Source organism: Rutilus rutilus, assembly GCF_951802725.1.
Source record: "Rutilus rutilus genome assembly, chromosome: 9".
NCBI classification, from domain to species: domain Eukaryota; kingdom Metazoa; phylum Chordata; class Actinopteri; order Cypriniformes; family Leuciscidae; genus Rutilus; species Rutilus rutilus.
Window position 1 is genome coordinate 1,639,269 of NC_140223.1, and position 24,000 is coordinate 1,663,268.

Here is a 24,000-nt window from a genome sequence, read left to right on the forward strand (position 1 = left end):
CTCTCTCTCTCGCTCTTCAGCTCTGAACGAATGAATCCTGAGTTTAGACGAGTTTAGTTTTTTTTTGCGTGTGGAAATATGTAATAGCTCGTTATTTTTAACGAGCTGCCCAATGTTGCGGCTTTACAGGCGACATTAGTCCAATAAAAGTGTTTATTTCTAATTGAGTAATAAAACTTTATGATTTTATGAGCGTTTTGAGTGCAGGGGAGACGGTTTACTGCGGCGACAGAAAGAGGTTTGTGACGGATCGCATCAGATCTTCTTCAGGCTCTTCCCAGGTTTCTGATGAAAGGCAACAAACATTTACTCGAGCTTCTAATAGAAAATAAACTCTAATGTAAATTCATCCCGTCACCGTCAAAAAAGAGCTTTTGCATCAAATTCTCCGCCTTTAATAAAACATTTCAAAACATTTTCTGTCAAACTCCAGATATTTGTATGTTGAATGAATAAAATGTATATAATAATATATAAATATGTCATCATAATGAATGAACATTTAATTTCACAAAATAGAAGAACTGAACTGAGCTGGACGATGACATCACAGTTTTCTCCAGAGCGGCTGTATATATAAATGAACTAAATTAATAACTTTTTTTAAACAGAAATGAAGCATCACTGACGATATTTTATTCCAGACACAAACTTTGTTGCATTATTTTCCTGTAATATCTGTAAAGCTGCTTTGAAACTCTCTGTGTTGTAAAGCGGTGACTTGCCTTGACAAAATATAAATATAAAATAAATATAATATTATATTCATAAATACAGACACTTGCTTTGTAGACAGGGTCAATTTTCACAAAATCAGAACCCCGAAGGCATTTTGTGATTATTTATATTGTACAACATTTCTAGGGGTATTAAGGGGTGCTGAATCCAAATCTGCTGTATATGAAGCTCAAAAATGTCCCAAAATGCCTCAAAATTGAGAAATTCAAAATGGCCGCCACCGCCAGGCTGAAATCTATTTTTCAGTATATCTTTTTGACTAAACAAGGTACAAACATGAAATAAATGTGCTTTTGTAAGTTTTCCTACATGGGCAATTCAATGGCATATTCAGATTTTAGATGTCATGTGAAGAAACTGCTTAGATATTGCAAAAATAGTTGTTTTTAACTATGAACTATTATTAACTATTATTAACTAATTAATAATTAAGTTATTAGCCATTTTGAATTTCTCAATTTTGAGGCATTTTGGGACATTTTTGAGCTTCATATACAGCAGATTTGGATTCAGCACCCCTTAATACCCCTAGAAATGTTGTATAATATAAATAATCACAAAATGCCTCCAGCACTTTAAATAAGCACATTTTCAGAAATTCTGCCTAGTCTATTGTTACTGAATGAACGAATGAATGAATGAATGATTCAATGACTCCCTCATTAAGACAGTTAATTGTCGCCACCTACTGGCGGTTTTAGTTCATTCTTTTAAAAGTATCACTTCGTTTTTACCATCATTTCACATTAATTAATCTACTGAACATTTTTGTATTTAAAACATTATCTCATAACATTATTTATGCCATTGTAATTGCATTCATGCTGCCTCATTTGATCAAAAATACAGTAAAACAGTGAAATATTACTCCAGTGTAAATCAGCTGTCCTCTATGTGAATATACAGTAAAGTGTAATTTATTCCTGTGATCAAAGCTGAATGTTCAGCATCATTACTCCAGTCTTCAGTGTCACATGATCCTTCACACATCACTCTAATATGAGGATTTGATGCACAAAAGACATTTATGATTATTATCAATCTTGAAATTTAGTAAAAACATGTGATGAATTAGATTTTTTCAGGATTCTTTGATGAATGGTGTTGGGCTGAAGTTCATAAGAACATAATTTATTTGAAATTAGAATTTTTTGTAACATTATAAATGTCTTTACTGTCACTTTTGATCAATTTAATGCGTCCTTGATGAATAAAAGTATTAATTTCAACAGTTTCTCAACAGTATTTGGATCAGAGCTTGTTTCACTTCATTTCAGTCCTTTAGTGTCGGTACTATTAGATCAGCCGCTGTGTCTCATGGGAAATGTGTGTGTGTGTGTGTGTGTGTGTGTGTGTGTGTGTGTGTGTGTGAGAGTGTTGAGTGTCTCTCTGGGACTCTTGCAGACAGACTCGGGGTCAAGGGTCACAGTGTGACCCCTAAAATAAATGGAGCAGATCGCCAGAGGACGAGTGTGTGTGTGTGTGTGTGTGTGTGTGAGTGCTGGCAGAAATAGAGCAGGTGGTTTGCTGAGGGAAGTAATGGATTGTGTGATGTGTTTGACACACTGTGACTCTCTCCGCAGCTCTGCTGTAAAGCGCTGACAGAACAAGACGAACAAAACCTCAACGTCCTGGAAAAACACGTAAGACACGAGACCAACACACACACACACACACACACACACACAGAACATATAGAGCTTAACCGTCTGATGCTCTTCACGTTTCAATTAATAAAAAAAAAATGCATGTACCATTTTTTTGTTCGATAATGTTTTTAAATTTAATATTTTGTATTTTTAGGAGATTTTATGGTACTAAATTATATTTACGCTGTATTTATAATCCATTTATTCACTTTTTGAGCATAGACCTGAAAATCTAGAGCGACAGACTGAAGTTTGATCTCTTTTCAAAGACGACACTTGGCAGATTATTGATGAAGTGAAAAAAGTTATTGTTATGAAAAATGAAAAATTCTATTTTTATATGAAATATATATTTCCAAAAGCATGTTTTACTCTAAAACTGTGAGAAAATCTAAGCCCTAAATCTAAACTCGCTGTGTTCCCAATGTGAGCTTGATATCTGATAAATGATCTCTCAGTGAGAGTGTGTTCGGCTGCAGTACCAAACGCCTCCACTAGAGGAAACTCTCTCATTCATTTCCAGTGCGTCATTTCTGAGCGCGAGAAACACAAGTGTGTTGTTTCTAATCATGTCCATGATTTTTGTGTGTGTGTTTACACAGCAAGTACCACTTTTACCAAGTTTTGTACCATTCTGATGAAGTAAAAAACAAAAACACAAATGTCGAATTGAGCGGAGAGCAGCGGCTCTGTAGTGTTTCGTCTCTTTCATCCTCATGTTTCTCTCAGTGGAGTCAGAAGCCAAGCTTCCTCGTTCTCCTCAGGTTTGATTTGAGGTGATAAGGGTCCAAAAGCTTTCATCATACTACCATCATCATCATCAGAACACACACACACACACACACTCCACAGAGCTTTGATTCTGTTGATTAGAGAAGCAATTTAACATCAGACGCTTTAAAAGCATCGTATGAACAGGAGAGCAAACGAAACGGGAATGAAAGGAGAGAGTCTGGAGATAAAGAGACAGAAACAGCAGAAGTCGATTTGTTGAATAGATGTTTCTAATATGATGTATTCTCTTTTACTGTACGATATAATGGTCGAGTCTTCTGATCCAGTGGCTTTAAAACACCCGATGTGAAGAAACACTCAGTATTTCCACTCTCTGGATCCGCTCTGTTAATTAAACGCTTGACGTGTTTCTGTGAGATGAAGAACAGAAGCGGAGGAATGAAGGAGAGAGAGCTGTGTCCTCCATTAGCTGTGTTTGCCCTCGTAATGTACGCAAACGCGTGCGTGTGTGTGTGTGTGTGTGTGTGTGTCGGGTCTCCATCAGAAAACACAGTGAACATGACAGGGAGAGAGAGAGAGAGAGAGAGAGAGAATAGAGTAGAACTGAACAGGCAGAACATTTGAAAGAATAAAAAAATAAATAAAAAAAAAGTAGATAAAAATAACAAAATAAAATAAAGTAAATAATTTTTTTAATGAAAATTATGAAATAATTTTTTTTATTAAATTACTATAAAATTATTTTTATTATTCTGAAATTTACTTTATTTTATTTTGTTCTTTTTATACCTTTTTTGATCTACTTTATTTTTTATAAAAAAAAAATATATGTTTTGCTTTATTATTCATTTATTTTCAATCTGAAGGCCATGTACAGGCGGTCAGAGGTATGTGTGTTTCTTTTATGAAGATATATGTGCAGATTTCTGTCAGAACTGATGGAAGGACTGAGAGAGGAGACGTTCATCCCTGTGTTTGTGCTCCAGCTGATTAATGTCAATATGAGTTCAAATGAAAGGAAAAACATGATTGTATTCATAACCTTGCCTCGAAATGTAATAACTTGTTCCTCTTGTGCATAATATAATCTATATACGTAATGTTAATGTTAATCAATATTATTTTTGACACACAGTGTGTGTGTGTGTGTGTGTCTGTGTGTGTTTGTGTCCATCAGCTCACCGTGGCCTGTAAGAGAGTGAGAAACGTGCAGAGATGCTCCAAACGGCCACACGGTCATCAATCCCACAATGCACCAGTGGAGCCCAAACCACAGCCGGAGGACTACAGAGAACTCGACCGCAAGATCTTACAGCTGTGTGGTAACACACACACACACACACACACACACACACACACACACACACACACACACACCTGTCTTACTTTAGCATTAAAGGTCTGTGAAATAAACGAGTGTGATATTGTATGTGACATAATGTTAATTTTAGATCATAATGTTAAACGTTTTGTCTCTCAGATACAGTGAGTTTTGGCCAGTCAAACTGTGAGATACTGTGTATGTGTGTGATTGACAGGTGAGCTGTACGATCTGGACGCCGCTTCTCTTCAGCTTAAAGTCATCAACTATGTAAGTAAACGACACAAACAAAAACACACTTTCAAAAGAGAACAAAACTGTCTTTTCCTCTGCGTGTCCTTGAGCTACAGCCGAGCTGATGTGTGTTGTGTAGTTCTCGAGAGCTCAACGCCTCCAGCTCCTCCTGAAGGTCATCGTGCTTTCACTGATGTACAGTCCCTCTGGACTCTTATTCAATTACAGCAACTCAAAGAAATAAGCTCACAGAATAATTAACCTCAGTCACGAGTCAAACACACACACACACACACACACACACACACGCTTTTCTATTCATTGTCATTAGACTTTGTCCTGAGACAGAACGGATTGGTTTCCAGAACTAGTGAGCTGCCTACATAGACACCATGTAAGACATAATACAAGTATTGACAACAGCTTAGAAACTACCTAGTGATGCCCTAGACACCAGAACACCATAGACATGCTCTTACACTACTCAGAACTGAGTAAACATCGAGCTGAGGGGAGGTTATCTGAGCAATAAAGTAGCTAAACTTCTGTCAAGGATAACACAATAAAGTTGCATTAACTTATTTCCATTGTGGTCCTTGATTTTTTTAACTTGACATTTTCATAACAAACAAAAAAAAAACATGTAATGCCCTAGCAACCACATGGCAACGCACTAAAACAAAAAAAACAAGTAATGCCCTAGCAACCACATGGCAACGCACTAAAACAAAAAAAACAAGTAATGCCCTAGCAACCACATGGCAACGCACTAAAACAAAAAAAACAAGTAATGCCCTAGCAACCACATGGCAACGCACTAAAACAAAAAAAACAAGTAATGCCCTAGCAACCACATGGCAACGCACTAAAACAAAAAAAAACAAGTAATGCCCTAGCAACCACATGGCAACGCACTAAAACAAAAAAAACAAGTAATGCCCTAGCAACCACATGGCAACGCACTAAAACAAAAAAAAACAAGTAATGCCCTAGCAACCACATGGCAACGCACTAAAACAAAAAAAACAAGTAATGCCCTAGCAACCACATGGCAACGCACTAAAACAAAAAAAAACAAGTAATGCCCTAGCAACCACATGGCAACGCACTAAAACAAAAAAAACAAGTAATGCCCTAGCAACCACATGGCAACGCACTAAAACAAAAAAAGCTGTGCTCCCTGTTACAAAATATATCATTATGCTGGTGTTTGTGACATTTAGGGGAAATAAACAAACATTAGATATAAATACAATAGAAGATAAACACCATTAGATATAAACACAATAGAAGTCAATGGAAAGATACGAGAACAAACGCAGCCGGATCAGCAGATGGTTTATCGCGTCTGACCCGCGTTTGTTTGGACCGGGGCATTTGATTTATGTGCTCACTTACAGGTCATTATGTTTATTGCTGCACGCTGTTATGGAAATGAAAGTGTGTGTGAGCGTGTGTGTGTGCGTGTGTGCGTGTGTGTGCGTGTGTGTGTGTGTGTGTGTGTGTGTGTGAGTGAGAGAGAGAGAGAGATTTGTGTTCTACAGGTCAGTGCCTAAAGGATCATTCGCATAATATAAAAGCTTATCTGTATTTATTCACATTGAAAGAAGGAAAACACACACACACACATGCACACACACACTCTCAAACACTCATAGAAACACACACACTCTCAAACACTCACAGAAACACACACACTCTCTCTCTCACACACACACACACACAGCGTGCAGCAATAAACATAATGACCTATCAGTGACCGATTCTTTATTTACGAATAGTGCTTTTATTTAGTTTAGGGAGGAACGTTTTATGTGGAATGAATATTAATGTTTGAATGATGGATGTTTTTGGTTGGGTTGATGTTGCAGCAGTTCTCTCATCTAAGACCAATTTATCCTACGGGAGACAATAAAAACTACCTTGACTTGACTTGACTCTCAAACACACACACACTCAAACTCACACACACACACACACACTCACACACTCTCTCACTCGTTACGTAAGAACTGGCTGGCGCAGTGGGATCTCGCCTGAGAGCAAAAACAAGCCAATGCACATTTGTATTTGAGATTTGTATGGCAAGCCGTTCCCCGTATATACAGGTGTATATAAGCAAGCGTGCAACTCAGCTCTTCGGTTCGGAGCGAGCGGTCGAACGCTTCAGCGCTCTGCGGACGACTTCTGTGTGCGCTGACACAGAACAGAAGCTCTGGGTGGGGGAGATGGCGTAGTCGGCAGGTGTTGCATGAAAGAGCAAACGTGCACAGCTAAGTGCAATGATTTCACCCATGGGCGCTTCAACTAATAAAAGAGCAGTTTCCCTAAAAGGGCAAGTTGCATCTTTCTAAAGATGGCGTTCCAGGCGTGTGTTTGCTGGCCCGTCTGACAGCCACGGTCCCTGCCTCACGTGTCGAGGCCGTAAGCATGCTGAGGCAGCGTTCCTTGATGAATCGAGTTCCCTGTGTGGGAAAATGACCATCGCAATGTTGAGATCGAGACTCCAGTACCTTGACAAAGGTGGAGTCCCATCTGTTATTCCCCGTTCAGTCCGCCTCAGTTAATACGCAGGGTGATCTGAGGCTTATAGTGGGATCTCTCCTGCACAGGCCTCCCAATTCTCCGGCACATCTCAGGCTGAGGAGTCTCCGGATGAGGATGCGGATCCTTCTCATGACGGACCCAACGTCTCATTCGAGGCTCCATCAAGTCAATCACCTTTATTTATACAGTGCTTTTTACAGTACAGAGTGTTTTAAAGCAGCTTTACAGAGATAACAGGAAAATAATGCAACAGAGTTTGTGTCTGGAAGAAAATAGCGTCACAGTCCAGCTGAAGGAAGTTCAGTGATGGTTCATTTTTGTTGTTAAAAAAAAAAAGTTATTAATTTAGTTCATGTGTATATATATATATATATATATATAGCCTCTCTGGAGGAAACTGTGATGTCATCGTCCAGCTCAGTTCAGTTCTCATATAATGCTGTCAATGCAGGAGATCAATAATATTGTTGAATATTAAATGTCCAGTACCGTGCAGGACTGTAGTCGACAGCGTGAGTCTTCGGGGGATGAAGACTCGGCACTGTTTCCCCCTTTGGGAAGAGTAGCCCAGTTTGAGTCGGATCCTGAGTTGACTGCCATGCTTTCCCAGTCTGTCGTGAGCGTCCGGCTCCAGTTGAAGCCTCCACCTTGTCCCGAACGTTCACGGCTGGATAATTGGTATGTCTGAGGTCACGATGAGGACAGAACACAATCTTAATCATAAAACAGATGTACATAACATTATGTCCAGCAATCGATTTAAATTGTACATTGATTGGGCTTAAGTGGTCGTTCAATGAGGCCTATTATATGTTGATCCGACTACTTTAAGCGTGTTGTGGTCCAGGGGTAGAATTTATGCCAAGCGAGTCAGAGGTTCGGGGTTCTAATCCGCACTCATAGGTTTTTTGTTTTTTTTCTCATCAAAACCGATTATGTTTTTCAGTGGTTGTATATCAGGCAGGGACACTTTGTGTGCATTTTGTTTTCTAATTTCACCGGAACGAATAGAGAGTCTCTCCACAACGGATTGAAGCGCGCGTCCGAGTGAAGACTGTGCGCGAGCCAGAAACAAACATAGTATCCGCGCCACTGATGGCAGCGGCAACGACCACTTTGATCAGTCGATTTAAAAAACAACACATTTCAGCGCTATATCGCCTCTTATTAAAAAAACGAACGAAATGAATGCTCTGCTAGTTAACTGGAGATGTTTTGTTTATTTGTATTGGTACATTCGTGCCGCGAGATGTTTCAAAAGTGGTGGGGACAATATCGACCTTAGAAAACAGTGGTGGGGACATGTCCCACCCGCAAATTACGCCTATGGACTAAATTTATGTACTCGTTACACTTAATTTTCCTGGTTAAATAAGCATTACATAAAAAGAGAGACCAAATACAATTTTATATTTTTACAGTATTTAATGTTCTATTTATTATATAAGTTTGGGGTCAGTAAGATTTTTTATGTTTTTAAAAGAAGTATCTTCTGCTCACCGAGGCTGCATTTATTTGATTAAAAATACAAACAAAAACAGTAATATTGTGAAATATTACTCCAGTGTAAATCAGCTGTTCTCTATGTGAATATACAGTAAAGTGTAATTTATTCCTGTGATCAAAGCTGAATTTTCAGCATCATTACTCCAGTCTTCAGTGTCACATGATCCTTCACAAATCACTCTAATATGAGGATTAGATGCTCAAGAAACATTTATGATTATTATCAGTGTTGAAAACAGTTATTTACATTTTTATTTCATGATGCTATGATGAATAGAAAGTTCAAAAGAACAGCATTTATCTGAAATCTAAAGCTTTTGTAACATTAAACACGACCGTTCAAGAGTTTGGGGTCAGTAAGAATTTTAATTTATTTTTGGGGGAAATAAATAAAATAAATCAATACTTTTATTCATCAAGGATGAGTTAAACTGATCAAAAGTTACAGTAAAGACATTTATAATGTTAGAAAATATTCTATTTTAAATAAATGCTGTTCTTTTGAACTTTCTATTGTTTTTTATCAAATAAATGCAGCCTTGGTGAGCAGAAGATACTTCTTTTAAAAACATTAAAACATCGTACTGACCCCAAACTTTTGAACGGTAGTCTATATATATATATAATTTGTGAACTAATGTTCAGCTTTTCTTTTTAAGCCTGTACACAATGGTCACAGACTCAGGCGCGAAGATGTACCTTTGATTTCCTCAAGCTGATCACTCAGTCGCCCGAGCCTGAGAGTCACAGAGGCTTCCCTTGCCCCGCTTATAGGGAAGTGGACTTTCGCATTCTCAACTCTCTCGACAACTGGCTCATTCTGGCTCACTCTCGAGATCTGTTGTGCGAACACAGGGACCTGGTGCTCCGGCACCTCATCTGGGATTTCGGGTCAACTAGGAAAAGAGCAAACTCTTCCCAGTGCAGAGAATCTTTTTTCTCGGTATGGATTTGGACTCAGTAAACATGACGGCTCATCTCACGAACGAGCGTGCTCAGTCAGGCCTGAACTAGCTGAATTCATTCAGTGGGAAGACAGCAGTTCCACTGAAACTATTTCAGAGGCTCCTGGGGCACATGGCACAACCGCTGTAACGCCACTCGGATTGATGCATACGAGACAGCTTCATCACTGGCTACACAGCTGAGTCCAGAGAGATGTGAGATGATCACACCGATCGATTCATGTACTTTCAGCCCGTGGTAAGATCTTGCCTTTCTACGAGCCGGAGTGCCCTTGGAACAAGTGTCCAGGTGTATTGTTGTTACATCAGATGCCTCCAGCACGAGCTCTGACTCCTGGACAAGACCTCGACTGCAGTGCATATCAATTGCCTTGAGTTGCTAGCAGTTCTGCAGGTCCAGCGTTTGCCTTGAAGTGGAGTCTGTTTATTTCCTGCAGGAAGTGATGGAGCGAAGCCTGTCTCCCTCCACCTTGAAAGTGTATGTTGCCACTATTGCTGCACATCACGATGCAGTCGCCAGTAAGTCTCTGGGGAACCATGACCTGATCATCAGTTTCCTGAGAGGCGTGAGACTCCTCGGCCCTGCCTCATCCCCTCTTGGGATTCTCTGGTGTACTAACAGCCCTACAGAGAGCTCCCTTTAAACCACTACAGTCAGTTGAGCTTAAGATCCCGTCTCTCAAGACAGCGCTCCTGACTGCGCTTACGTCTATCAGCGGTGAGGCCCTGCATGCCATCGTCTTGGCGTACTAGGCGAGCATCCTCGGGGATGAGGACTCACTCCACTCGAGGTGTAGCTTACAGGCGATTAGGCGACACCTAACACATTCATGAGATTCTACAATCTCCGGATGGATCCGGTTTCTTCCCGTATGTTGGGTACAAACAGGTCCTGTGCGGGAAGGCTGGCTCGGTGTCTTGCTTTCAGTGCCATTCCCCTCTGAAAGGGGGATACAAGTGCCTTATTCGCTCCCCAGGCGAGTTCCACACCTGGCGAACCCTGGATGGAGTTTCCTCCCGCACCCTTCGCTAGTCAGAGTCCTGTCCTGGGCCAGATGCTCCAGATGTTGTGATTCCCTCCTGGTGTTCCCATATGTGTATTCTTCCATGGTACAGTTTCACTGTTGGTAAACCTGTGTCTTTCCCTGGGCTGTATTCTTACATTTACACCTTCAAAAAGCAACAAAAAAAAACTCAATGGACTTTAAATAATAATAATAAGAAACAACTTTTAACTTGATATATAAATATGAGCTCCATGTTTGCCTTCAACAATTTAGCATTTTTAGCATTTAGCATGATTAGCATTTGTTTTCTTTGTAACTAAACTTCACATGATGGAATAAAAGTCATGTTGACCTGAACAGAACTTGTTACTTAATGGAAGCATTTTTTATTTTATTATTTTTTATTTTAATTTATTTTATTTAATTTTATTTTATTTTACTGCCTGTTTTTGTTGTGTCATGCATGAATGACATCCGTGACCTACACCTGCCGTACACACACACACACACACACACACACACACACACCTAACCCCTTTCTGAGTTATTGCCGAACACAATTTAATCTCCAGAATGCAATAATCCCTGAAATGATATGATTACATTACGCCGTTCAATCTGAATTACGGAAAAACATTTTACGAATTGCTGGTTTGAGAAATGAATGTTGTCTGTCGCCTCTCCAGATAAATCACTTCAGAAGGTAAAGAGCCTGAACAGCCGTCTGCGTTCCTCTTCCTCCCGTTCGTCTTCCAGCTCCGCCTGACATCACGCTGGATTTGTTTGTGTTAATGTCTGATTTAATATCTCGCTGTCAGATCGTTCTGCAGTTTAGTTTCCTATCTGTCCTCATTTTGTTTCCTGTTGTAAATGTATTATACCTAGATCTATCACTCGAGTGTATTTATCATGTCTCAAGCGCAATGTTTTGAGGTATAAAAATGAAAGCATTTTTTCTACGGTTATAGTTAAAGCGTGTTACAAACTGTTAAACTAGAACAATTTTTTTACAGGGAATATTGGAAATGGTTTAAAATAGTAAGCCCTGGAAATGTCAAGGAAATTGATGAAATCTGATTGATTGATAAAAAAGTTCTATAAGGTTTCTGTACATTTTTGTCATATATTTCATTAACAAATAAAGATATTTATTATGATTTTATGGTTGCAACAATTAATAGTTGTACTAGTAAAATTGAACACAAATTCACACAAAAGTTTGATGGTGTGTAATCTGATCGACTGATTAAATAAGTAAACAAACAAACACACACACACACACACACACACACAAGGTGCTCATGTCTGATGTGTGTGAATTTCTATTTCAGTTGCAGAAAGAAACTCAGTCGCAGAGCTGCTGTTTACTGCTGGTGTCTGAAGACAATCACCAACTCTTCTGTCAGGTAACACACACACACACACACACACACACACACACACACACACACACACTCACTCACTCACTCACTCACTCACACACATTCACTCACTCACTCACTAACTCACTCACTCACACACTCACTCACTCACTCAGTCACACACACACACACACACACACACACACACACACACACACACACACACACACACACACACACACACACACTCACTCACTCTCACTCACTCACTCTCACTCACTCACTCACTCACTCACTCACTCACTCACTCACTCACACACACACTCACACACACACTCACTCACTCTCACTCACTCACTCACTCACTCACTCACTCACTCACTCACTCACACACACACTCACACACACACTCACTCACTCACTCACACTCCCTCACACACACACACACACACACACACACTCACACACACACACACACTCACACACACACTCACTCTCACTCACTCACTCACTCACTCACTCACTCACTCACTCACTCACACACACACTCACACACACACTCACTCACTCACTCACTCACTCACTCACTCACTCACTCACTCACTCACTCACTCTCACTCACTCACTCACCCACTCACACTCCCTCACACACACACACACACACACTCACTCACTCACTCACTCACTCACTCACTCACTCACTCTCACACACACACACACACACACACACACACACACACACACACACACACACACACTCACTCACTCACTCACTCACTCACTCACTCACTCACTCACTCACTCACTCACTCACTCACTCACTCACTCACTCACTCACTCACTCTCACTCACTCACTCACACTCACTCACACACACACACAGATAAACAGGCGCTCTTACAGTGTATTTTCTCTGCAGGTTGTTGGTGATAAAGTTTTGGAAGAGGAGATCAGTTTTCCAGTAAGTGTTTCTTGGTTCTGTTGCTGTTGTGTGTCCTGTAACTCTTAACTGTAAAGTTGTGACGCTACAGCTGCGAGGTCATGGGTTAGAATCAGATAAAACGTATACCTTGAATGTGATGCGAGTCGCTTGGGATAATTGCATCTGCAAAAAAACATAAATATAAATGTGTGTGTGAAAATTATCTCTCTCTCTCTGAAGCTCATGTTCGGTCGCTTCGGGCAGGTGGTGGAGACAAAGAAATCCATTACATTACAGGACGTCAGCCAGGTCGGGACACACACACACACACACACACACACACACACACACACACACACACACACACACACACACACACACACACACACACACACACACACACACACACAGCTGTTGCTAGTAATAAGGCTTTTTCATTCATTCCCAGCTGACATCTCTCCAAAACCAGCTAATTATGACCACAGACTGACAGATCATCTGTGTTAAATAGGTTCAGCTGGCAGAGAAACTGTCACTATCCTTCACTTTAATCCGAATCAGACTCACACACTCACACACACACAAACACACACACACACACACACACACACACACACACACACACACACACATGTCTGGTTCACTATCTTTGTGGGGACTCTCCATAGACGTAATGGTTTTTATACCGTACAAACTGTATATTCTGTCCCCTTACACTAACCCTACCCTTAAACCTACCCATCACACACACACACACACACTAACCCTACCCCTAAACCTACCCATCACAGGAAACATTCTGCATTTTTACTTTCTCAAAACAACTCATCCTGTGTGATTTATAAGCCTTTTGAAAAGTGGGGACCGCTGGCTGGTCCCCACAATGTAGGTGATCTCAGGTTTTACTATTCTTATGGGGACATTTGGTCCCCACAATGTAATATAAACAAGGGCACTCTCACACACACACACACAGACTCACTCACACACACACACACACACACACACACAGACTCACTCTCACAAACACTCACACACACTGATCCCCGTATGACGGTTGTGTGCTGCTTGTGTGTGTGCAGGAGGAGCGTGGGTTATTGAGCAGTTTATTGGGGTTCGAGCCGAACTCGATGCTGTGTGTTCCTGTCATCAGTCAAGCCACGGGACAGGTGGTGGCGCTAGCGTGCACTTTCAACAAGCTCGGGGGACTGAGGTGTGCTAATCAACACAGGATCATGCGTTTAATCACAAATACAGTAAAAATATGAAATATTACTCCAGTGTAAATCAGCTGTTCTCTATGTGAATATACAGTAAAGTGTGATTTATTCCTGTGATCAAAGCTGAATGTTCAGCATCATTACTCCAGTCTTCAGTGTCACATGATCCTTCACACATCACTCTAATATGAGGATTTGATGCACAAAAGACATTTATGATTATTATCAGTGTTTAAAACAGTTCATATTTCTGTGGAAACTGTGATACATTTTATTTGTCAGGGTTCTTTGATGAGTAGAAAGTTAAAAAGAACAGCATTTGATTATTTATTTGATTGTGATAAAGCGTTTTAATGAACATAAGTATAAAATACAAAATGTAAACAAGCCGGATTATTAACATTGCTAATTTACATCCGCAGTCTCTAAGGGCAGGAACACACAAGAACAGATACTCAGATATACACACAACACTACAAAGAGACAATACCCCAAACACATTATTAAAAATGACTGAGAAAAATGTTTACTGGACTGATTCGTCATAAGCCACTTCTTCAGATGATCTTTAACAGTGTGAGAAGTAGAACGTTGTCTTGTTGTCTGTGGTAAACTACTCCAATATTTGCTCCCTATTACAGATAATACTTTCTGACCAAAAGATGTTGGCCTACAGGTGAAACTCGAAACATTTGAATATCGTGCAAAAGTTCATTTTATTTCAGTAATTCAACTTAAAAGGTGAAACTAATATATTGTATAGACTCATTATATGCAAAGTGAGATATTTCAAGCCTTTATTTGGTATAATTTTGATGATTATGGCTTACAGCTTATGAAAATTTTCACAATTTCTGAGATTTTGAATTTGGGGTTTTCATAAGCTGTAAGCCATAATCACCAATATTATACCAAATAAAGGCTTGAAATATCTCACTTTGCATATAATGAGTCTATACAATATATTAGTTTCACCTTTTAAGTTGAATTACTGAAATAAAATGAACTTTTGCACGATATTCAAATTTTTCGAGTTTCACCTGTATATGGCACTTCACAGTCTAATCTAATGACACACCTGGGGCCTCATTTATAAAGCTTGCGTACGCACAAAACGGGGCTGAAAACATGCGTACGCCAGTTCCTGCGCAAAAGGTGGGATTTATAAAGAAAAACTTGGCGACAGAAAATCTAAAGAAAATTAAACATATACAGAAAGATTATACAAATACAATTTCAATCACCAAGCCTGTCACTTGAAGCAAATATCCATTCCTTCTTAAAGGTCCGCGGCAGCGAGCGTGTTGAGCCGTTTAGTGAAACTGACGCAAATAACAGTTTAAATAAGTAAAATACTTCTGATATAAACATTTATATTAAATATGCCATTCAAATTAATGGAGTTAAACACTTAAACATGAAATCATTGCTGAAGTTACAACATTTATTTAAATTCAATCATTAGAAATATTTGTTGTGGATGCGATTGTTTTTGAACACTTTTCCTGTGGCGTGCTTTAATGTTTTAACCACAGAGATAACTGCTTATCATGATAATACCAGATTGTCTGAGAAAATAGTTTCGTGCAAATAATGCCCAAGGCCTATCTGTTTCCATTAAAAATATAAATCAATTAAAAATACAATTCGGCAAGTGGAAAAACTTTCTCTGAAATGTATTTTACACTATTTGATTTATGTAGGCTATTCAAAAACAAGGCAAGGATAGACAACTACTTGATTTGTATTAATGTAATGTTTCTTGTACCGTTTATATCATTTGCATATGATTATTCATCCACGTGATAACGTTTAAGTTATCACGTGGATGAATAATCATATGCAAATGATATGTAGATGAGGATCTGCATAGTAAAACTAGGCGTTGTAAGCTCCATATATGGTTATTTCGGGCGCACAATCTTCCGCTGACTGGGATTTATAAAGTGAATTCTGCGCATTTTTGGCTTTCGGCGCACGTACACTTTTAGTAAGGTTCCTACGCACAGTTTTATAAATGAGGCCCCTGGTACCAACACCACAATCTGTCCTCTGTTTTATGAACTCATTTAACGGAGGCCCATGCCAGACCTGATAAATAAAACAGGCACATTTAAAAAATAAAAATGAATTTCAAAACTCAATAAATTGTGTTTTTTATAGAATGTTACAGTAATGAAATGAGGGTTTTTTTTTTGTGCTTATCCAAGACTTTTATCGCCTTCTTATACAGTGATTCTATTAACTTTAGAGTAACCTATGAATGACCTATTAAATAACTATTAAAACAATACTGAATATGTGAAAAAAATCATTGAATGTAAATACAGCCTGGCAGCACGACTTTCAAAAATGGCCTCATGTACTTAAAATTCTTTAAATAAAATTGTACAACATTTGATAACTTTTTTACGTGACTTTTAAAAGTGAGAGTAGAAATCGAAAGTAACCCAAAGCTACGCTCTACTAACTGTTTTGCAAACATCACACACGCGCAGTTCTTTTGTGTTCAATAATAACCCTGTCCTGGTAATCCTGAATATTGGTCATAGCCGAAGTCAAAGTAATAGAAGCTTTTTCTAAATTCTTTGCATGGGTAAAAATGACTAAATCATCTGCATTCATTTGAATATTTATTTGAAATAGAATCCCTTGTAACATTTTAAATGTCTTTACTGTCACTTATGTAAAATGTTAGTATATATGTTATACTGTATATACTAGCATTTATGATAATATTAGAATATATATTTGTGAAAAAATAATCAATGGGAAATTTTTCAACTTAATTTAAGATCAATTTGTAACCCATTCCGTTCTATTTTTAATGAACTTTTGACCTAAATGTTCATTGATATTTCCTTTTAAACGTTTATTGCTGCAACAAATAACAAAAACCCATAAATCATGGTTTTAAACAGTATTCACACATCCAAAGTTTCGATAACAGGGTTGTAATAATATCTTATAAAAGTTAAATGTGTTAAAAAGTACAATGAAACAGCTCATATAATATTTAGTTTGAGCTATTGTAGTTGAACCTGTTTTGTGTGTTCATGTGCAAAAACTTTCAATCAATCAATTTAATGTATCCTTGTCAAATAAAAGTATTAAAGCATATATTATATAATTTTACTGACACCAAACTTTTGAATTGTAGTGTATCACAGTTTCCACTTTTAAAACTTTTGACTGGTATTCCATCAGATGTTTAACAGAGTTTGTGTGCCAATAAACTCTGGCGTCTGAACGAATGACACGATGCAGACGGAGATTGAGTGTGTGTGTGTGTGTGTGTGTGTGTGTGTGTGTGTGTGTGTGTGTGTATCTGGACTGAAGCGCGGCGTCTCGCATTGATAAAGGAAATTAAATTCCTCACGTCGAGATCTGACCGTTTGATATTTGATATTGAATTTCTCTTGGTTTCATCTCTCCATCTGTTTGTCTCATTTTGTTCTGTCGTTCTTTTCATATTTCAGTTCTAGAGGACATTTAAACACTGTGGTTTGTGTGTGTGTTTGTGATTGAGTGAGTGTGTGTGTGTGTGTGTGTGTGTGTGTGTGTGTGTGTGTGTGTGTGTGTGTGTGTGTGTGTGTGTGTGTGTGTGTGTGTGTGTAAAATAAAACGGCTCAAACCATATTTAGTTTGACCTCTTGACCTCAGATTTAATCATAATTTGTGTTTGTGATGCAGTAATATTGTTTGTGTTCCCGGTGTGTTTTCAGGTACATGGAGGCCGACGAGCACGTGATTCAACACTGTTTCTGTTACACGTCGACGGTTCTCACCAGCACACTGGCCTTCCAGAAAGAGCAGAAGCTCAAGTTTGAGTGTCAGGTGAGAAGTTTCTGCTACTGTACCTTTAAGACTTCTGTATGCAAATGCTTTAGTGTTCATCACTGCAGATGAAGCTGGTATATATTTATATACATACTTACACACTCACACACACAGAGACGAGTTTGCCGATAGTTGTCGCGTCGATGAGGCCTTCACAGGGGAGAATCTAGTCTAGTTGACTTTAGGTCCTCCATCTAATCTGGATACGGCCCGGATCCGGCTGACTACATCATGAGTTATGGTCGTGTCTAGGCACAGGTCCTCCATCTGATCTGAATACGGCCCGGATCCGGCTGACTACATCATGAGTTATGGTCGTGTCTAGGTGCAGGTCCTCGATCTGATCTGGATACGGCCCGGATCCGGCTGACTACATCATGAGTTATGGTCGTGTCAAGGAGCAGGTCCTCCATCTGATCTGAATACGGCCCGGATCCGGCTGACTACATCATGAGTTATGGTCGTGTCTAGGTGCAGGTCCTCGATCTGATCTGGATACGGCCCGGATCCGGCTGACTACATCATGAGTTATGGTCGTGTCTAGGCGCAGGTCCTCCATCTGATCCGGATACGGCCCGGCTGACTACATCATGAGTTATGGTCGTGTCTAGTTGACTTTAGGTCCTCCATCTGATCTGGATACGGCCCGGCTGACTACATCATGAGTTCTGGTCGTGTCTAGGCGCAGGTCCTCCATCTGTTCTGGATACGGCCCGGATCCGGCTGACTACATCATGAGTTATGGTCGTGTCTAGTTGACTTTAGGTCCTCCATCTGATCTGGATACGGCCCAGATCCGGCTGACTACATCATGAGTTATGGTCGTGTCTAGGTGCAGGTCCTCCATCTGATCTGGATACGGCCCGGATCCGGCTGACTACATCATGAGTTATGGTCGTGTCTAGTTGACTTTAGGTCCTCCATCTGATCCAGATACGGCCCGGATCCGGCTGACGACATCATGAGTTATGGTCGTGTCTAGGTGCAGGTCCTCGATCTGATCTGGATACGGCCCGGATCCGGCTGACTACATCATGAGTTATGGTCGTGTCTAGTTGACTTTAGGTCCTCCATCTGATCTGGATACGGCCCGGATCCGGCTGACTACATCATGAGTTATGGTCGTGTCTAGTTGACTTTAGGTCCTCCATCTGATCCGGATACGGCCCGGATCCGGCTGACTACATCATGAGTTATGGTCGTGTCTAGGTGCAGGTCCTCCATCTGATCTGGATACGGCCCGGATCTGGCTGACTACATCATGAGTTATGGTCGTGTCTAGTTGACTTTAGGTCCTCCATCTGATCTGGATACGGCCCGGATCCGGCTGACTACATCATGAGTTATGGTCGTGTCTAGTTGACTTTAGGTCCTCCATCTGATCTGGATACGGCCCGGATCCGGCTGACTACACCACGAGTTATGGTCGTGTCTAGGCGGCTGACTACATCATCATGAGTTATGGTCGTGTCTAGGCGCAGGTCCACACACACTCACACTTACACACCCTCACACACACTCTCACACACACACTGACACACACACTAACTCACACATTTGCCATTGTGTCTTTCTTGATGTTTGACTCTTATCTTTCTTCAGGCTCTTCTTCAAGTGGCTAAGAATCTCTTCACACACCTCGGTGAGTCAAACTCGCGTGAATAAATCTGAATGTTTAACATTTACTCTCATAACTCATATTCCTAGTCTGATTGTGAATGAATCATCTGTGACGTTATTATGTTTTTTTATAACTTGTTTGTCTTCATTATCTGTCATCAAAAACCACCTCAACATATCAACTGCTTGATTTTGTTGCAAAATGTATCTATTATCACCAGTTCTTTATATAAGTTGAATATATGAGTATATATGAACGTCATTTCGCTGATGTCATCGAGGCCGTGTGGGATGATGGTTAATGTTTATCTGTAGTTTGATACAGGCTGCTGTTGCATCTTTCATCAATAGTTACTCAGTCATTTAATGCTGGTTAATGTAATAAAAGGTTACAGCAATAAAATCAAACTCATAAATAGATTCCAGTCACATTACAGAAGTCAAACGGTTTCATGTCGAGATTAAACAGCTTTCATCTTCCGTGTGGATGTGGGATGAAGCTGTGACTCCGCGTGTGATGAAGGAGCTTCACATTTAAAGACTTCATGAGGAATGATGCGGTTTATTTGACTGTGTGTCTCTCTCTCGTTCAGATGACGTGTCTGTGTTACTGCAGGAGATCATCGTCGAGGCCAGAAACCTGAGCAACGCTGAGATGTGAGACACACACACACACACACACACACGCTTAATTACGCCTCTGATCGTTTTGGGTTTCGTCCAAACCAATTCCAGCCATGCAACTGTTCACATGACAAGAACAGCAGCCTCATAAATATCAATTACCTCCAGTCAAATATTGTAACATTTAATCAAACAGATTATACACACACACACACACACACACACACGTCTAATGCAGACAGAGATGAAACAGATTTATTTATTCAGGTTTCACAGTGTTATTTCAGTGATTTCTCTCTTTATCTCCCAGTTGTTCTGTGTTCCTGCTGGATCGAGTCAGTCATGAACTGGTGGCCAAAGTGTTTGATGGAGGAGTCGTGAGCGATGACGAGGTGTGATGAGTGTGTGTGTGTGTGTGTGTGTGTGTGTTTGATGGGTAGGGTTAGTGTAAGGGGACAGAATATACAGTTTGGACTGTATAAAAGGAAGTACGTCTATGGAGAGTCCCCACAAAGATAGCGAACCAGACTGTGTGTGTGTGTGTGTGTGTGTGTGTGTGTTATTATAGAGCTTGAGTAAGTGTCTCTCTCTCTCTCTCTCTCTCTCTCTCTCTCTCTCTCTGTAATAAACAGAAGGAGTTTCGTATCCCGGCGGATCAGGGAATCGCGGGTCATGTCGCCACCACTGGGAAGATCCTCAACATCAAGGATGCGTATTCCCACCCTCTGTTTTACCGCGGTGTGGACGACAGCACAGGCTTCAGGACCAGGAACATACTCTGCTTCCCCATCAAGGACGAGAACGAAGGTCTGACAGCGCAATCCTGGAGGCATTTCTTTCAAAAGTCTCAATATTTCAATGAATAATCTTTTTTACAGTGTGTACTGGTGAAAGTTGCTGTAGATTTATATTGTTAAAGCAGTAAAGGTTCAGTCCTGACACATGTTACAAACACAATTACCACGAACAGCCACGTTAAAATCAACCGCTAAAGGCAGACGCTTCAGAGAGAATGAACTCGAGGCAGACATTAAATGTGTGTGTACTCGAGGGCATTGTCTTTCTCTGTGTGTGTGTGTGTGTGAGTGATGTTTTGTGCTGTAGTCATTCTGCTCGCTTGTAGAGATGTTGAGGGCAATCAGAGACTTTTGAGTCAAAGCGATGTTGACGTGCATCAACCATATGATCTCAGAGACGACGAGAACATTGAACTGTTCTGAGCTGCTTGTCCTGACCTCTGTCTGTCTGTCTGTCTGTCTGTCTGACTCTGTGGTTTCTCATCAGAGGTGATTGGAGTGGCAGAACTGGTGAATAAAACTAACGGTCCGTGGTTCAATCGCTTTGATGAGGATCTGGCGACGGCCTTCTCCATTTACTGTGGCATCAGTATCGCTCATGTACGAGTTTCTACATTACTGAAAAACACAACTCAATAGCTTAGAAATTTAATTTTTTTATATTCATAATTTTAATTTAATTTATTTTATTTTTGTTATATATATACAGTCAAACCAAAAATTATTCTGACACCAGATATAATTTTTCATATTGTTTTACTAGTGGGTCCAAGAATTGAGGATAGAAAAATAAAGTAAACTGTGACATATTATACCCAAATATTCTTCATACAGTGGACTACAAGTAAAATGTATAATAATTTGGGACCAAAATGATTCAGACACTTTGACCTGATCATGTTTTGCTGAAGTGTTTTTTCTTTAATTGCAAATGTGACCTTTGTACACCACAGACTGAACAAAATGAAGCATTGCTTGGTGATTGGTTGAGCTAAATTGGTAATTTCTAATTGTGTAGTTAAATTTAACAGCTGACAGATATTCAACATAATTCATGTGTGAGACAGTCTAACAGAAGGATGGACAAAACCAGTGAAATATCAACTGAGTTCATAACTCATCGCAAACACAATTTCCATACCCAGCATCCCTGAAAACTCAACCACCGCCGACCTAGTAGTTCACTACAATTGCACACTCACATCCAGCCTCAATACTCTCGCACCAGTTAAAACTGCAACAGTTACATTCTCCCGCTCTGCTCACTGGTTCACCCCTGAACTGCACGAGCTCAAAAAAGAACGCAGACAACTGGAACGCCTACATAAGAAAACTGGACTCACTGTACACCTACAAGCCTACAAGGATCACAGCCATCATTATAGATCAGCGCTCACATCAGCCCGCACAGCTTTTTATTCTGGTATCATTCACTCTGGATCCTCTAACCCCCGGACTCTGTTTGCCACAGTTAATAAACTACTCAAACCCATTGACAATATCACTCACTTATTCACCATGGACAAATGCAATAATTTCATCGACTTCTTTAATTACAAAATTGACAGCATTCACCAAGAACTCTCTGTGAACATCTCTCCTCAAACTGACTCATCCCTTCCATTTCACACCACTCTCCCCTCCCTATCAGTCATTACAGAAACGGATCTCACTAACCATTTCAACAAAATCCACCTCACAACCTGCCCACTGGACCCCATTCCATCTGCACTGGTCAAACACTGCCTCCCCTGCCTCAGCCCACTCATCATGGTCATCATCAACTCCTCTCTCACCTCTGGAACAGTTCCCTCTTCCCTCAAAGTTGCCGCCATCACACCAATACTTAAAAAACCTGGCCTGGATCCTGACAACCCCAACAACTTCCGCCCCATCTCCAACCTACCGTTCCTGTCTAAAATCCTGGAACGCTCGGCCGCTTCTCAACTAAAACATCACCTCCTCTCCAATCAGCTCTACGAAACCTTTCAGTCTGGATTCCGCACTCATCACTCTACTGAAACTGCACTACTCAAAGTAACAAATGACCTCCTGCTCGCCTCTGACTCTGGTTCCCTCTCCATTCTCCTCCTACTTGACCTCTCTGCCGCCTTCGACACCACTGACCACTCCATCCTTCTACAACGCCTACAACATCTTGGCATCTCTGGCTCAGCTCTCTCCTGGTTCACCTCCTACCTCACCAACAGATCTCAATTCATATCCATCAACAACTGTACGTCTCACACCATACCTGTCAATCAAGGAGTCCCTCAAGGCTCGGTGCTAGGTCCCCTTCTGTTTATTCTATATATGCTTCCCCTTGGACTTATCATTCATAATCACGGACTAAAATTCCACAGTTACGCAGACGACACACAACTATACCTCAGCACCAGATCCATCACTCCTGCCACAGTATTAACCAACACAAACTGCCTCTCTGCAATAAAATCCTGGATGAACGCCAACTTCCTTAAACTCAACTGCAATAAATCGGAAATCATCGTCATTGGTCCCAAATCACTCCTCCCCTCCTCCCAAGACTTCACTCTCTCCGTCGATGGCCATACAGTTACCACCTCTCCCCAGATCCGAAATCTTGGTTTCATTTTTGATCCCACACTCACATTTAAGCCCCATATCCGTCATATCACCAAAACTGCCTTTTTCCACCTACGTAACATTGCTCGCCTACACCCCACCCTCTCCACATCTGCTGCTGAAACTCGCATCCATGCATTTATTACATCAAGACTCGACTACTGCAATAGCCTCCTGTATGGTCTCCCTTCCTCTGATTTACAAAAACTGCAATATGTTCAAAACTCCGCTGCCCGCCTCCTCACCCACACCCGCTCCAGAGACCACATCATCCCCGTCCTTCAACAGCTTCACTGGCTCCCTGTACAACA

The 24,000-nt window shown here is 40.5% G+C and overlaps 1 protein-coding gene across 5 annotated transcripts in view; it reads left to right on the forward strand.

Annotated features, from left to right (window-relative positions):
* pde2a (phosphodiesterase 2A) overlaps positions 1-24,000 on the forward strand; it is a 185,969-nt gene that overhangs the window by 143,631 nt on the left and 18,338 nt on the right. For all 5 annotated transcript variants that reach the window (XM_084420110.1, XM_084420112.1, XM_084420114.1 and 2 more), the window contains 13 exons: positions 2,322-2,381; positions 4,300-4,444; positions 4,661-4,713; positions 12,034-12,108; positions 12,982-13,023; positions 13,225-13,293; positions 14,067-14,197; positions 17,930-18,041; positions 19,647-19,686; positions 20,258-20,321; positions 20,599-20,680; positions 20,921-21,095; positions 21,573-21,685. In XM_084420110.1, coding sequence (XP_084276236.1) covers positions 2,322-2,381; positions 4,300-4,444; positions 4,661-4,713; positions 12,034-12,108; positions 12,982-13,023; positions 13,225-13,293; positions 14,067-14,197; positions 17,930-18,041; positions 19,647-19,686; positions 20,258-20,321; positions 20,599-20,680; positions 20,921-21,095; positions 21,573-21,685 — 1,161 coding nt within the window. The remainder of the gene's footprint in view (positions 1-2,321; positions 2,382-4,299; positions 4,445-4,660; positions 4,714-12,033; positions 12,109-12,981; positions 13,024-13,224; positions 13,294-14,066; positions 14,198-17,929; positions 18,042-19,646; positions 19,687-20,257; positions 20,322-20,598; positions 20,681-20,920; positions 21,096-21,572; positions 21,686-24,000) is intronic.